The sequence below is a fragment of the Larimichthys crocea genome, chromosome VI, assembly GCF_000972845.2.
Source record: "Larimichthys crocea isolate SSNF chromosome VI, L_crocea_2.0, whole genome shotgun sequence".
In the NCBI taxonomy this organism is placed as follows: domain Eukaryota; kingdom Metazoa; phylum Chordata; class Actinopteri; family Sciaenidae; genus Larimichthys; species Larimichthys crocea.
The window spans coordinates 11,003,641-11,019,933 of NC_040016.1; the positions used below are offsets into that span (position 1 = coordinate 11,003,641).

Consider the following 16,293-nt stretch of genomic DNA (forward strand, 5'->3'; position numbering starts at 1 on the left):
TTTCTCCTTTTTTAAGCGTTGAATGGCCTCAAAGTTTTGTGCTGCTGTACATGTCCTGAAATCAAACAGTCATTTAGTTAAAATAACATTATTCAATATTTTTAGCGAGATGTCGGTCACACTTTAGTTGGACTGTTCAATGCTGATTAATAACCAACTATTAACTGTAATGTCAAGCGAACAGGCAGTTAACTATGTTTACTTTTAGTCACTTCAGCACTGGACCATCCAAATAAGGTGCCATCTAAACATCAGCTGCATAGACTCACCACCGAACGTTCGTATCTTGGGAATGATGTGGCTCCACGATGGTCCAGACAGTAGAGCACAGCATCGTGAACGGAGGCAAAAAGTCGTCTCTTTGTTATTGACTCAGAGAAGAAGTCGCCGAGCTCTAATTGTTCCACCACAGAGGCTGAAGAAGAAATAGGAACCACGATGAAGTGTATTTATGTAGTACAAGAAGAAGAAGACGGTAAACAGACTTTACATATATAGCATCTTTCTAGTCTTTTCACTACACATCTCATTCATGCCAATTGTTCAGCAGTTTTTGGGAGCTAATCATTTACACACGCCTTCCTGACCAATTCGGGGTTCAGTATCTTGCTCAAGGACACTTTGACATGCAGCCTGCTCTACCTCCTGAGCCTCCACATACGCCCAAGATGAGAAGGTATTCACTTACCTTGACAACCAGCCATGTAGATATCTACATCAATCTCACTGAAGTCCTGGAAAATCTGTCAACATAATAAATACAGAATATTTGTCCTAATCAATTTAAAACGTATTGCCTGATTTGAAGATTTGTCCCTTTTCCCTTTTTAATGAGCACCACAACAGAAATAATCTAATACCAAAGTAAAATTAGCTGTTTAAGGTATAACAGTCCTCCTTTAAACTTTCAGAACAGGAGAAAGTAGGTGCGTGTAAGACATTTTTAATCATGTCCAAACCTATGTTTAAAGGATATTTGTCTCTTTAGTATTTACATTTTTCATTGTCTTGATGGCCACCGTGTCAATGAAGTTAGCTGTAGAGAGGTCGATAATGATGGAGTGAATGTCCCAGGTCCATTTTCCCAGTGAACCGAGAGAGACCCGCTCTAGGTCGTGACTCAGCGTGTCCTCACTGCTGGAGCCCAGAGTGGTGGTGTCCCCGTCCTGCATGTCAGACATCCAACCCAAACTGGTGGAGTCTGGATCTCCTCCTCCTTTCAGGTATTCCCATCTGCAGTGGCCATCTGGTGTTTGAGGGGTGGTTGGGATGACAAACACTGTACCGTTCTCCCTCTCTGTCCAGCCCTGCTCCTCCTTGTCTGTAGCATCCCTATCCATGCATGTGTCCCCCCAACGTCCGGCCTCTTCCTCCACTGAGAACACCGGCACTGCAGACAACTGTTGAGCTGCTTTCTGTGCTCGTCTCTGTAGAGTGGTAAGAGCAAGACATTACTGAAACTAGCAAAGTATGCTGATTTGTTCTGTCAGAGTGACTTCATCTATCAACTTACTGTAACTCTATTTTGATGTCAATGTAACCAGTGGGCCAAACACCCCAAAAAATCACCCTAGTCCTCAGAATATTTGTAAAATTTCTATAAAAAAAATCACCCTAGTCCTCAGAATATTTGTAAAATTTCTATAAATTGTCCTGATGTATGTTTTGTAATCGAAACAGTTGTTCCAAAATAAAGAATTTAAAAGAAAAATCTATAAACAATCCATGTTTCTACAGTTATGTTATGCATTTCCACATTACCTCTCTCTTGGCTTGCCTTTTCGCTCGTCTCTCAGCCCTCCTTTCTCTACGTTTCTGTTTGGCCTCCTGTCTCCTCTTATAGATGATCATTTTACTGATGTCAAGCCCACTCTGGAAATAGATAAAGAAGAAAAAAAAGACTTCATCTGCATATAGAATATAACAATATGAATGAGAATCAGGAAATTATTGGGCAAAAAGTGTCATTCCCGAACATTTCTCTCTGTTAAGCCTTGCATATGTGAGGCTTTGCTGCTTTTCTCACATATGACAATAAACTGAATATCTTTAGGTTCAAATCATTTGAATTTGAAGACAGCAATTTAAAAATTAAGAGCATTTTTTTTACTATATTCTGACATTTTATAGAATAAAAAATGGTTACCTGAGAAAATAATAATCAGATAACTCAAAAGTGAAAATAACAGACAACTAGAACAGATAGCATCATTATTAAAAAAACAAACAAACCTTTTCTTTCAGAGCTTCAAGGTAGAGATCAGCATTGGCAAAATATACTGTAGCAGAGGAGCGAAATATAGTAACACCTGGAATCTCTCTAGCCTGTCAAATAGCAAAGAAATATTAGTTGTTTTTTTTGTGAGGGCAGAAAAAAGCTTTTATTTATGGCTTTACATCTCTCTGTTTTACCTCTCTGTGGGTCTCTATATCCACATACAGTTCTGTGCCTGGAACATTTCCCAGAACAGAGTATGTCGGCCTGGATGAAATAAAAAAAGCACAAAATTATAATGTGTGCAATATGTTTGTGCACTGTCTATTGTCTAAGTTTTAAGCTTAACATCAGTACTAATGTTGCCTCTCACAATTGCACGCCGTGTCACTCAGATACTCTAGTGAAAAATATACTATGACAAGGTGCAGAGGTGTCTTACAGCTGAGTTCTGAAGATAACAGTAAGCAGAGCAAAGCTGATTGATGCTGCGAGGCCCAGATCCAGATTGAACAGCAGTGTTGACACCCAAGTGACCAACCACACCACCTGGGGGGATGTAGCATGACACATAGTGTGACAATAAAAATAGAAACAAGAATAATGACTCTGTTACAGACACAACACCGCAGCAATAATTTAACCTCTCACCAGATCAATCTTGCTGCTTTTCCACAGGGTAACAATGTCAGAGTACTGCTTGAACATGCCCTTCAGATTTACAAAGACAATCGATGCAAGGATAGCCTAAAACAAGCACACACATACAGGTTTTATCATGATTAATCCAATGTACCTGAAAATGTGTGGGGCAAAATAAAAAAATTAGTGGTAAAGCAACCAAACCTTTGGCAGCTCCTGGAACAGAGGCCCAAGTTTGAGTATAGTCACCAACACAATTAGAGCTGAGGCCACTCCAGCCATCTGCAAGAAGACCACACCACTGCTTTAACTGAGATATTTGTGTTCTGCATTAAGACGTTAACATATTAGCTTGTTTTACAGAGATGAACACATGAAACACGACAGCGCATATCTACGGCATTTAGAGGTTGATTTAGTATATTGTTCAGGTACGTTAGTATTAGCTATAGGAGCAGGCAGATCGTTACAGGAATTTTAAAGAAAAACCCTTAAATAAGGAGGATCGGATTCAAAACATCAAAGGTTAAGTTGAATTTATTGTTCTTGTACAAGAGGAGCGTTTCACAGTGCAACACACTAAAGGGTTTACAGACAAAAAGGCTCACTGAGGAGCTCTGACAGTTGGTTCTTACACATTTTCCTAAAAATGGGCTGTGTCAACCCCTGTAAATTGTTAACAGACAATTTGCATATAATGCATCTAAACAGTTTTCTTTCTTCAACATATCCCCTTATGAGTAGCCAGATGATTTAAGGGCTACACTAAATTTCAGCACCATTATGTTTGGAATTTCTTCATGATTCCTCAGTACATAAAGTGGCTATGTTTTTTCATATATAATTCAGTACAATTTACTTCTCACCCCACCTCTATAAATTCTTAACTAGGTCACATTCATTACATATTTACACCGCGTGCATGTTGCATGTCCACAGTAGAAAATCAGAGTAATGCAGACTTCTTAGCTGTCTCTATTTGTAATGCTGTCACCTCTGTTGGTCACTTACCTGTGTTTTTCCTCCAGTGGTCTCTTGGATGAGACTTCGAGACATGGAGGCGCAGACAGAGTAGCACTGAAAGAAGCCTCCCACTGTATTACTGAGACCCAGCGCCACCAGCTCCTGCAGCCAGACACACGAGATAAAAACAGAGAAAATACAGAATGTGAAAATGATTGTATACAAACAGTATCTGCAGAATTCAACCGATGTTTATTGAGAGTTCTGTTTTTACCTGGTTACTGTCCACCTTGTATCCATGTTTCAGTGCAAATGTTTTTCCAAGTGAAATAGATATGGCATATCCAACGATGGCCAATGCAAAAGCATCACCAATAACTTCTCCAAAGAGACTCACATCTGGTACACTGGGAGAACTTAGACTGGTGCAGGTGATGACAAGATGGAAATACGTTAGCATTTAACAAGCTGGGAATATGACTGAACAGATAATTACAGCTGTATAACTTCCAAATGCTCACCCACTAGGAATTTCTCCGACAACTGAAATTGTGTAGTTGCTGTTCAAGTGGGAATAGGATGATATGAACGTTCCTGCCACAATCTAAAGCCATAACCAGAAAAACATACAGATCTTAAACACACACAAAGAAGCCACATATTGTGACACATTTCAAACCTTCAATCATTTAAAATCTGGTAAATCATATGCTAGACGTGAACCTAATTATTAGCCATAAATATCTCCTTTTCGCTGTGAACTGCACAAATATGCAGGGGCTCTGGCGCTGCTGCTGACTCAGCTGCTTGTTTCCACTGTGCGTGTGCTTTTTTTCTTTTTCTTTCTCAATGCTGCAACATCAGCATCAGCGCAGAGCACAGAGGTGATAACATGAAGAGTGTGTCCTCGTGTCAACTGACTGTGATGAGCTCCACTGGGATGGGCACTGGCAGCTTTGGACTGAGAAAAGAGCTGAGCTCCTTTGCTGCAATTAAAAACACCATGGACACAGCACTGACCACCAGTGTGGGAAGATGGGTGTCTGGCAGCAAGGAGCAAACATTCTTCAAAGTCTGTAAATGGAGAAAGTAGGACGTGGTTATGGCTTACCTAAAAACATACATGCTTTGCTATACACACCTAGTGGTTTTGACATTTCAAAGCATGGTAAAGACGAGATTGGAATACACAAAATGTAAAATGGAGCATCAAGGATTAAGTAATTGATAGATGTTACCTGAAGGGATGTGTCACTAAGTATACAGAGAAAGGTTCATAAGTACAGTTCCTAACGGTCTCTAGAGTCTGCTCAGAACTTGCTAAAACTGCATTTTTATAGATAGATAGATAGATAGATAGATAGATAGATAGATAGATAGAGCATATTTATATAGAGACATATAAAGCATCACATTAAAAAATGTTTCATGAGGAATGTGATAGTGTTTGTTAATGTTTGATTCAAAAATGTTATGTTGTGCTATACAGTCTGTGGTTGCTATAAATTAATAATGAGTATGGAGCCAAACAGATAATGTATGACAAGAGACTTCCAGGTTTATTATCAGCACTGTTACAAAAGATCAGTACTGCACGGAGCAATCAGAAGTACATACTTGACAGTACTCACATACACCAGTGACAAAGGACCACTTGTTCGTGTTGGTGAAACTCCAAAGATATACTTCAGTTGTGCCACCACAGCATGGACTGCAGCAGCTGTTGTGTAAGCCCGCACCAGAGGCTCAGACAAGTACGTTCCCACAAATCCAAACTTGACCATACCCAGTACAACCTACACAAACAATCATTTATGTATACATGAGTTCAGCTGTAGCTAAGACACTATTATTTCTGTGGGATGTTGTGTTCAGACCTGAATAAGTCCTCCTAAGACTGTAGTAGCGGCCGCCACCTGCACTCTGTATGAGTCCCGGGCAATTATGTCCACCTCTGTAGTGACGTTGGTCCCATTTATTTTGAGAAAATCCATGTCTGGAGCAAGTCTCTCTGTCACACTACCCACCATGATGCTGAGCACTGTAAATGTGCCTGAACACAATAAAAGATAACAACATGTGTTATTACAAAGGTTTTAATATGCGCTGTACAGTGCCTGTCTCTTTTTCTGCGTACCAATGGAGTTATGGCGCGATGTTCCAAAAAAGATGTAGATCAGTGCTGGATAGAGAGATGTGTAGAGCCCAAACACAGGAGGTAAGGAAGCCAATAATGCATATGCCATACCTGTGAAAAAGAAGTTTTGTTACACCTGTCTCAGTTATTTTAAAAAATAAAGGATTTAGCTTTATTCAGAGTTTTTTTCTGCAATATTGTTGATATTTACTCGACCATGATGGACTACAGCACTGTCATACCTTGTGGCAGGTGCATTATTCCAACACTGATGCCGGAGATGAGGTCTGGCATGCCATAGTCCCATACTGAGTACTTGGGCAGCCAGTATAACACGGGCAAGCTGCTCACTACACTTTTTTTCAGTTTGGGTACCGTACATCTGGAAGAGAGACAAAAGTGAATGTCTTTTTAGTGGGTGATGTTTGGTCATTATTGACTGATTGAATATTAGACCAGAAATCCATATCAACTTATAAGATCAAGCTATAAAATCGCCTTACCTTAAAGAGGCTTTAAGCCGTTCGGTTAAAGAGGGGTGAGTCTCAGAGTATGATTTTCTCTTTGTTACCTCTTTCAGTCTCTGCTCATCAAGTACTTCCCGCTCCACTTTGTATTTCCCAAATCTGCGTCTAGAGTCCATTGTGCTTAATCTGTCAAAATCTTAATATTTTGCAGTAAAGGAGATTTATTCCAAAGACTATTCCTATGTTTACTACAAGTTGTCAACCAAATAGTACTAGTGTCACAAGAACAACTTTGTCTGCATTTGTATATCACATTGCCTAATGGTTAACCATAATGAGGATGTTGTGGGCAGAGCCTCTTCATGACAATGATGGCTGACCGGAAAAAACAAAGGCTGTAATTATAGAATTAAAGAGGAAAAATATTAACTTAAAGAGGAAAAATATGAACTTAAAGATTGACTAATTTAACTGGATGTTTGACAGCTGTGTTTCCACCCTTCCAGTTTTTCCATTCACTAGCAAAAGTGGAGCCAATGAGCCATAAAATCTCACTCCACATTGTCTTTATAAGGCCTAAAACAAAATACTTAAAATATTTAAGATGCAAAAGTGGCTTCTCTTGAAAATCGATTTGAAGTCAGTTCATATCAAACACAATGCTGGAAGGTTTTTACAAACTTTGTCTCCACAATTTTTTATTTTAAGGATCAAACTTAATAGACGAGATTTTAGAAACGTGTAGGGCACACAGTATACTGGGCCTTTAAGAGCATGCTGTCATGAAATCTGAAGCTGGGAGCAATGTTTCAGTTCAGTCATTCCAGAGCTACATGCACGTGACCGAGGCAAACAAATTAGAACGAAGAATTTCCCCAAAGAAAGTACAACATAATGCCATCGAGTCAAATAAGGAATAATTAAAGAAAATAATTCACAACATTGATCACTGTCATGACTTTAAAACCTTCTCTCTCCTGATTATTCAAACCCCCCTGACCCACTTGCCGTGTGCCACAACACTGTCTATTTTTGGGTTAGTAACTCAGAGGGCCACTGCAGCAGAGGGGGCACATATCTTTGTCTCTTGCAAAAGCTCAGACGCCCTCTAACCCCCCTGACTGACAAAGTCGGCAACATCAACAACACATGTAGCCTGACGAAAAACATGGACAGTGACTGGACTTTTTAGACTGAAGATAACAACAGACAAAAGGAGCTGATGACTTTGGTAAGGCTTTTTTAAGGAATTATTTATGATGTGAACAGCTGTAGTGCTAACTCATAAGAGTATAAACGTTATATAGTCAATGGTGGCATTTTGCTAGTATTTTTTATATTACTTTCTTATAATATCTAAGCCTTTAAAAAGAATTTAGTTTATTAGAATGATGACTGCTTAAATATGAAGTTCATGGAAATATCATAATTATAAGGATGTGGTTTTGCATTATTTAAATATGATTAAATTGCTAAACTCTAGTAGTTTGTAGTTATGATTAATCAAGAAATTTCTATCTACATTTTTTGTGTCAGAAGACCTATGATTAATGTCATCGAGGGTTGGTTTGGCTAAAACATTTGTTTCTATCTTTTTTGTTTTTCAGAGACAACCTCCTGACTAGTTGTTCATAAATATTATTGTTATTATTCACATTATAAGTCGAAGCAAAATGGATCTTACAGCCAAACACGGGCTGGTGCTACTTGACCAGCTGAGGAAGATGAGGGAGACTGAGCATCTGACAGATGTGGTGCTGGTTGCTGAGGGCATCAGCTTTCCCTGTCACCGGGTTGTTCTAGCTGCCTTTAGCCCATATTTCCGTGTTATGTTTACATGCGGTCTGCGCGAGTGCAACAACAGAGAAATATTTCTGCGTGACACCCCTGCAGACAGCCTGGCCCTCCTATTGAACTACATGTACTGCTCAGATCTTCCTCTCACTAATGCCAACGTACAAGGCGTCTCTATTGCAGCTTTTCTCCTTCAGATGGATGACGTCTTCACTCGCTGCCAGCAACACATGACCGATAACATGGATGCCTCCAACTGCCTTGGTGTGTATTACTTTGCACGTGACCTCGGGGCAGAGGACCTGGCTGACCATGCTCAGCGCTACCTGAGACAGCACTTTGTACAAGTCTGTCAAAACGAGGAGGTCCTGGAGCTTGAGGCCCATCAGCTGGGAAAGCTACTATCTTCTGATGACCTTAATGTTTCAAGAGAAGAGAGCATCTTGGATGTGGTCCTTCGCTGGGTCCAACACAGCACTCTGATGGATGGAGAGGTCCGTATTCTGCACCTTCCTGAGCTCCTGAGGAAGGTCCGTCTGCCACTTATAAACGATGTCTATCTAAGAGAGGTGATGAAAAGGAACACAGCCTTGCTCTCTGATGCTGAATGTCTAGAAATGATCAATGAAGCCTTGGAGGCCACATCAATGCATCCCTCAGCTGCACCACGCAAACTAAAGCTACGTTACGGCATGGAGACCACAGACCTGCTGCTCTGTGTCGGCAATGACAGTGATGGGATTAGGTCAAGATATGGCAGCTATGCTGAGCGCAGTTTTTGCTATGCTCCATCCACAAGCCGAACCTTCTACATCACTTCACCTCGCTATGGGGAGGCTCTGGGTCACGTGTGTGCCGGGGTTGTAACTGAAAGAAATGACATTATAGTGGCAGGAGAGGCAGGTGTACGCCGAATGGCCCGACAGAAGGACATAAATGTTGAGATTTTCAGGTAAGAATTACATTAGGTGATGCATTTTATGATGCTGTAGTTACTTGATCCACAGAGATGATGCTGGTTGTTATCTTGGGTTGCCAGGTACAAAGCAGAGGCCCAAGGAAGCTGGGAGCGCCTGACGTCAGCGGAGTACCGTGATTCATACGCTCTGGAATCACTGGGTGACACTTTATACCTGCTGGGTGGGCAGATGAGGCTGAAGAACCAGTTCCTCATTACAAACTGTGTGGAGCGATGGTCTCTGCATGGTGGACCCTGGCGCAGTGCAGCACCCCTGCCTCTTCCTTTGGCCTATCACAGCGTGGTCAGAATGAAAGATCGCCTTTATGTGATGGGTGGTCGAACACCACAGGTGATCTTTACACATATATTAGCTTCTTAGCAATTATGCAAAACCCTGCGTTCAGAAAATCAGACATGATAAACACATTTAATAAGAGCTCTGACTGTATCTGTATGTGACTCTTCTCTGCTTTGCCTTTACCCTTTCCCTCCCCTTCAACCATCCAGTCATACCGAATGGATGATGAGCCTGACCGTCTTAGTAACCGTCTCCTGGAGTACGATCCAAACACAAATAAGTGGACAGAGTTAGGTCCCATGAAGTATTCAAAGTACCGCTGCAGTGCTGTTGTACTCAATGGTGAAATTTTCTCGATGGGTAAGATACTTGCTCATTTAATTTGTAAATAAAAATGTCCCATTTCAGTAGATGTTAATATCGTTATGATCCTGCTTCATTGCATTGATTTCTGTATGAGTTAGTTTTACAAATTGATACTATTTTGCAGGAGGTATTGGGTGTGAGGGTGTGGACCGTGGCCAATCACGCCACTGCCTCGATGTGGTGGAGATCTACAACCCAGATGGAGATTACTGGAGGGATGGCCCTTCTCTTCCATGTGCACAACTCTCACTGCGCACCAATGCCTCTAACGCAGGAGTGGTAGGAGGCAAGATTTATGTTTGTGGATACTACAAAGGGGCAGGTAATGAAAGAATGTCTATATCCAACAAATGAAAGAGATGTTTGAGAGATGTTTCCAAGTGATGGCATCACACTTTCTGTTTTGTCTCTACCCTTAGACCGTCATGATAACATAACAAAGGACATTTTGGAACTGGACCCCTGGGACAACCGGTGGACGGTGGTGGCTCGGCATGCTCTGATGCATGACAACTATGATGTCTGCTTAGTTGCAAATCTCAACCCAAGGAGTCTAATGTCCCCACCTGCAGACTTAGTTAAACTGTGACACCTCTGTATGATCAGATCAAAGTCTGTTTGGGAGAATTAGTAAAAGAAATCACTTATTATTTGCAATTATTAATGCACTTATAGCTGGGCCAAAGGCATTCATTTTTTCAAGCGCAAAAAGGTCTTAGTGTCCTGCTGCATGAAAAAGGATCTGCAGTAAAAGATTTGCACGTTAGAATGAGAATGGACAGATTCATTTGTAAATACAGTTTTGTTGTTTTTTTAAACTTAGTAACACCTGCAGAAATTGATCACAGATCGTCAGCAACCAGAACGTAAATCATGGTTATAATTAGGGCTGTATTTACAATGGTTTTGCTTTTTGATTAATCTTGCGGTCCCATTTAATCAATTGTTTATATGAAATGTTCAATACTGAGAAAATCAGAATATGTGCAGATTAATTCAGTCAACTAATCATTGCAGCTCTAGTTACAACTATGGACTTTTGGCTGTACTACAAATTATACCAAAATACTGGTAAAATATTTGGTCAGTTACTCAATAAATACTGAAGCTGAATAATAACTGCAAGAGTAAACTGTTATTGGCAGACTAAATACAGTATAAAACATGTGTTCATACTGTAGCAATACCTTTGTTTTTGTGCTATGCTTGCTAAGGCAGCTTGCTATTGGTTTTTTTGCTAATGATTATGCACTTTACCAGTATAATGGAGTGTGGTTGTTGTGGTTTGAACACACTTTTAATGTATACTTTGAATTCAGACTTGGCTAAACAGTTGTTCTAAAGTAATGCAGTCTACAACAACACTGCAGTATCTCCTTCCATCATGACGGTTATAATGTTCACTTTTGTTGAAACTAGAGAGACATTAAAGAACATATGAGAACAGTCATTTGTTTGCAAAGCCTTTCAGTTTATTTTCAATGTCAACAGAGTAGTATAAATTAAATAACTATATAAATAATAAATAATTTTAAACACATATTTGAACACATATCTCTTACAGTATTTATGTCAGCAGAAAATATGATGAAAAACTTTAAATGATGCTTTGTGAGTCTCTCTGTTCTGAACTTAACAGTAGTGCTCCACAGCTTTCAACCACAAGACAAAAAACCTTTATCAACATGTTCATTCTTCAGAAAAATATATAACATCTGACATCTAATAGAACATACGTCACAAATAATAATAAACATTTTGGGATTTTATTCCCCTGTACGCCGAAACAAAGAACACAGATGCATCACTGTTGTGAGTCCGTTACTCATTCTCTAAAAGTCTAAAACAGAGTCACTATCCATGTCAAACAACTGCCAGAGGCCTTGCGGTTTTTCTGGGCTCCTCTTAGAGAGCTTCTCTAAGATGGGTTCGATTCCTGTGATGCACACAGGGCTGTTGCTGTCCTGAGACCAGCAGCTGAGAGGAGTGATCAAACAACCTGCAGCTTCAGATCTTATCCCCCTGTTTGGCCTTATTTGACAGTCTAGGGTGAGACTGTTTTGGCTTGTTATGTTCAGATTACGACGCTTACAGACAGGCATTGACACTTTTTGTTGTCTGTTACAGTTCAAGAGAGGTTGACTGTTTTCATCCATGACAGTATGTTTACCCCGCTGTGAGGGCACTAGCGGCCTCTTTTTGCGCATCCTATGGCCTCTCAGAGCAACTTTCCTCTTTCCTATAATGTTGCGGTGATCCTGAAGGGGATCTTGAGCCTGACTGCATTCGAGGTTGAGTGACATACATGTAAGCTGTGTGCTTTCAAGCTTATTGTCCTCCAGGATGTTGGAAAGTGGCTTTTCCAGCCCTGGTGATGTCTGGACGGCACTGTCCATCACTTTCTGAGGGTTGGGTTTGGCTGAGTGCTCTGAGACTAAGTTGGTGAGCAGCTTCAGGGCCTCTTCAAGCATGTTTCGTTCTTTCTCCTGCTCATCTTTCAGACCCTCCAGACTATTCTTTAAGCCTTGCAGATTAAGTTCTGATGTGCTGTCTCCACTCTGAATGACAACAAATAACTAATCAGAAACATTTATTACCTACCACAATCTTCTGCAATCTTGACATTATTATATTCATACAATTCACCTTTTGCACTCTCTCCTCCAGTTCAGTTATCATCCCTTTCTGGGAGTTCACTTTATTCAGCATTGTCTCGAACTGCTCGGAAATGTTACTCTGAAGACTGTTAAGATTGTTTTGCACTGGGATGGATAAATAAAAGAAAGAAAAATTAGCACATTAAAGACGGTCGAGACAATCTAAAAATGTAGAGTTAGAAGATTAAGAATGACCAATGTTTCAACATTGAGCAAAGAGCACCATCTACTGGCAATAAGAAATCCTTGCTCACTGTATATAAAGAGCAACTTTGAGTCAGGTAAACTTGAGTTCTATAATTTCAACAAAAATTTGTACAAATCAATTCAATCCAACTTACATGTTGACACAAAATTATCAAATTTTTCAAGGACTGCTGGGCACACAGCAGTATTTTTCTCTGTGCCAGCGACCAGTTGTTGGATCTGAAACACACGTGAGCATCTTCTTAACATTTTACATCATTTCACATTTTACAGAATGGAGGCTGTCTTTACTTACATTGTTGAGAGTTTCTCGAAAATGATGACATTCTTTGGCTAAAATATCACTGTCAAAACAAAAGGACAGATAGGATAGATGTAAAAAAAAAAATTCAGAAGTGATAAGGCTACTTCTTTTATAAGTACAAATTCAAGTCAAGTTGCACGTTTCAAAGCGAAATACCCGTCAGCTTTTTCTTTTGCTCTTTTCTTGTCCTCCTCAAATGCTTCCAGTATTCCAAACGCTCTGCTTTTGTTGTCCTTTAATTCTCCAAACAGGAGAGGCTTAGTGTGATAACTGCTTAGAAACTTTGGGTCACTTCCCTAAATATAAAGAAAATACAAGGGATATATTAACAATTTTTTTCCACACAATCTGTGTAATGATTGATAACACTATATACGGCCCTATAAGATGGGTGATGTTTTTTTCATATGACAGTACATGTTTAACTAAAGGAAAACATTTCATACAAAGAATAAATGACCGATTTGGCTTTTTTATTTTGATATATGTATATGTATATATATATATATATATGTATATGTATATATATATATATATAAATAATGGCATGCCGTTCAGGAAATTAAACCTTTGAATATATTGAATGAAACCTTGAATATATTGAATGAAACTTTGAATATATGGAGTGAACCTTGAATATATTGAATGAAACTTTGAATATATGGAGTGAACCTTGAATATATTGAATGAAGTCTGAATATATTGAATGAAACCTTGAATATATTGAATGAAGTCTGAATATATTGAATGAAACCTTGAATATATTGAATGAAGTCTGAATATATGGAATGAAACTTTGAATATATGGAGTGAACCTTTGAATATATTGAATGAAACTTTGAATATATTGAATGAAGTCTGAATATATTGAATGAAACTCTGAATATATTGAATGAAACCTTGAATATATTGAATGAACTTCACTGACGTCAGACTTTGCGGCAGTGCCTGCAGCCATCTTGTGTAACAGTCTGTAAAAGCGAAAGACAATGAGTCAGGCCGCCCGCAATCTAGTTGCAGCGATATTAAGGACATGATAAATACACTGCGAATGCGTGCCGAAATCCTCCCGATAAAGTTCGCTCAATTTTTAACCGTGGCAGGCCTACAACAGGCATAAAGTTTACCACATTACACAAGATGTGGCTGTGAAGTATGACGTCATTTAAGTTTCATTCAATATATGCAAGGTTCACTCCATGTACTCAAAGTTTCATTCAATATATTCAAAGGTTTAATTTCCTGAACGGCATGCCATATATGACATGTAGTATTACTCTGTATCTTACCTCTTGTGAACTTGAGGTCCTGGATGACATACTCATGTCTTGAGATGAGCCTTGAGAGTTTTCAGGCCAAAACTGAGACCCGAAGAAAACCTGTGAGTCTGTGAAGCTGGAGTATCCGCTGGTAGCCACATTCCTGCTGATTGTTTGTTTTGTTTCCCCCACAAGGTTTTGATGAATGAACACAAATGTGTTTGTGCAAATCATGTAAACACAGACTCCACCGATAATATTACATTGTGAAGTAGTAAGAAGTAGTACCTGCTTCCAGTTGGGATGCTCAGCATTTCTTTTATGCTCCTCGCATGATTCATTGTGTTTAGTTACCTGTTTGTAAACATGACGAGATATTAGCAGCAGTTTTAGCAATATTAGAGTCGTTAGCTTTGACGCTAATCTAGACAGATGAATTAAATTTAAACTTAAATTCCAGCTATAAGATATTTAACCATTAATCAGCTAGTCATGTTAAGTTTAGCAGCTGTCGTTACCTTGGATTAATTACTTAAACGATTAATTACCGTGAAATTGTCTCACGGGTCGTTTTTAGCCGTTGAAATCTCGCACTGTGTGCTCGCGAGGATTTTAAATCTCCCGCCGTGTGAGCCTCCAGCGCGAGGCTGTGGTAGGTTCAAGTGCCGTCCGAAAAAGGACAGCACTTGAACGCACCACAGTTGGAAACTTTAAGCCTTAATATAATTTGAACGGGTACGTTCAAATGAATTCACACGCACCTCACATTTGTCATGAATGGGAAAATTAGCTATAGAGACCGAAATAGTTTTCTGAAGCAGGCTGTAAACATGTTTATTTCTGCTGTGAAGTTTAATATGGGCACATGCATCTATGGGAGATTGGCTCACTTCTGCAGAATTACAGTTTTTCCCATAAAAACCGCTTTAGAAATTAATGAAGCCTGACTGTAGTTTTAAATTAGAATTTAATTCAATTAAATAATGAGTGGTGGTGTGTATATATAAAAAAATATTAACTCTAATCTTAATTATCTACTATTTAGACAAACATAATTAAGCACCACACTCTACTACAAATTTACGAATGTGGAGGGAATTTGGGTGGAAAAATCGGACCCGTTTCTTCATCACACCTAAGATTTAAAAAAAAGTAGACAAAGTGCTACAGAATAATGTTGGCAGGCATGTGGGAGCAAAGAAGCTAACCATGCACATATTATGTATATATTTTCTGGATGTGCCCTAGGTTGTGCTCCTTTCTGGGATGATGTTGGTGCCATAATTAAAGATATATTGTAGAGTATTAAATACTAAATTAAAGCAAAACTATGTACCTTGGAAATGTAACTGGAAAAGATAGATATATAGTCAAGATACTACGGATTGTGACCAAGAAGACAATAACAAGGAACTGGTACAAGACTGAATCTCCTACCATAGAACAATGGCTAGGAATTGTAAGAGAAAAATACTGTATGGAAAAAAAAATGAGAACGATGTCTCTGTTACAACATGAAAAAAATGGGTGTTGTATGACATAACGAAAGACATTTGAACTGAATACTGTATAAATCTGATTTGTACTCTACTATATAGAGTCAAGTCAACTTTATTGTCAATGCTGCTATATGTATAGGACATACAGAGATATATATTATATTTCAATATACATGAAATATAAAATCTAAAAAAAATGAAAGCTATATTGGGGTATGAAATACTAAATTAAGACAGACATGCAAGAAGTAAATAGACACCTTCATTCAAATTCAAATTAAAGGTGTCTATTTCAGAATCAGAAGTACTTTATTAATCCCCGTAGGGAAATTGTTTTTGTTACCGCAGCTCCCAAACTGTAAGTGATAGCAAGTGATAGCAAAAAAAAACAATAGTAAGAAACAAAACTTTAACAATATACCCTATACAATATCCTATTTTAAACAATATATACACACTATATACACATGTATAAATAACAGTTAAATAGAACCAGTGACAGTAACAGTAAAAAATAAAAAACA

The 16,293-nt window shown here is 38.9% G+C and overlaps 4 protein-coding genes across 7 annotated transcripts; 1 reads left to right on the forward strand and 3 right to left on the reverse strand.

The window, feature by feature from the left end:
* Positions 1–251: 251 nt before the first annotated feature.
* Positions 252–1,524, reverse strand: LOC109139301 (solute carrier family 26 member 6-like). Its single transcript, XM_019262473.2, has 3 exons — positions 996–1,524; positions 689–743; positions 252–415 (listed from the first exon to the last, which is right to left on the reverse strand). The coding sequence occupies exons 1-3, from the start codon at positions 1,338–1,340 to the stop codon at positions 252–254; spliced, it is 564 nt and encodes a 187-aa protein (XP_019118018.2). The 5' UTR covers positions 1,341–1,524.
* Positions 1,525–1,697: 173 nt separating this feature from the next.
* On the reverse strand, positions 1,698–6,600 carry slc26a6l1 (solute carrier family 26 member 6, like 1). Its single transcript, XM_019262479.2, has 15 exons — positions 6,461–6,600; positions 6,200–6,339; positions 5,958–6,068; positions 5,698–5,873; positions 5,452–5,616; positions 4,742–4,894; positions 4,342–4,424; positions 4,095–4,242; positions 3,869–3,982; positions 3,062–3,139; positions 2,867–2,962; positions 2,658–2,764; positions 2,413–2,482; positions 2,233–2,325; positions 1,698–1,872 (listed from the first exon to the last, which is right to left on the reverse strand). The coding sequence occupies exons 1-15, from the start codon at positions 6,598–6,600 to the stop codon at positions 1,738–1,740; spliced, it is 1,809 nt and encodes a 602-aa protein (XP_019118024.1). The 3' UTR covers positions 1,698–1,737.
* A 906-nt stretch (positions 6,601–7,506) lies between these two features.
* kbtbd12 (kelch repeat and BTB (POZ) domain containing 12) lies at positions 7,507–11,293 on the forward strand. The gene is made up of 6 exons (XM_010746335.3): positions 7,507–7,655; positions 8,032–9,170; positions 9,258–9,528; positions 9,687–9,837; positions 9,968–10,165; positions 10,263–11,293. The coding sequence occupies exons 2-6, from the start codon at positions 8,098–8,100 to the stop codon at positions 10,430–10,432; spliced, it is 1,863 nt and encodes a 620-aa protein (XP_010744637.2). The 5' UTR covers positions 7,507–7,655; positions 8,032–8,097; the 3' UTR covers positions 10,433–11,293.
* A 46-nt stretch (positions 11,294–11,339) lies between these two features.
* Positions 11,340–15,217, reverse strand: ccdc36 (coiled-coil domain containing 36). 4 transcript variants are annotated; one of them, XM_019262464.2, is made up of 8 exons: positions 14,819–15,217; positions 14,559–14,624; positions 14,301–14,433; positions 13,168–13,307; positions 13,003–13,051; positions 12,842–12,926; positions 12,490–12,605; positions 11,340–12,401 (listed from the first exon to the last, which is right to left on the reverse strand). In XM_019262464.2, the coding sequence occupies exons 2-8, from the start codon at positions 14,609–14,611 to the stop codon at positions 11,676–11,678; spliced, it is 1,302 nt and encodes a 433-aa protein (XP_019118009.2). In that variant the 5' UTR covers positions 14,612–14,624; positions 14,819–15,217; the 3' UTR covers positions 11,340–11,675. The 4 variants fall into 4 exon arrangements, with proteins under 4 accessions (XP_019118009.2, XP_027134563.1, XP_019118008.2 ...); XM_027278762.1 differs by having other exon boundaries at positions 14,789–15,217; XM_019262463.2 differs by having other exon boundaries at positions 14,301–14,436; positions 14,819–15,212.
* Between the last annotated feature and the right edge of the window lie 1,076 nt (positions 15,218–16,293).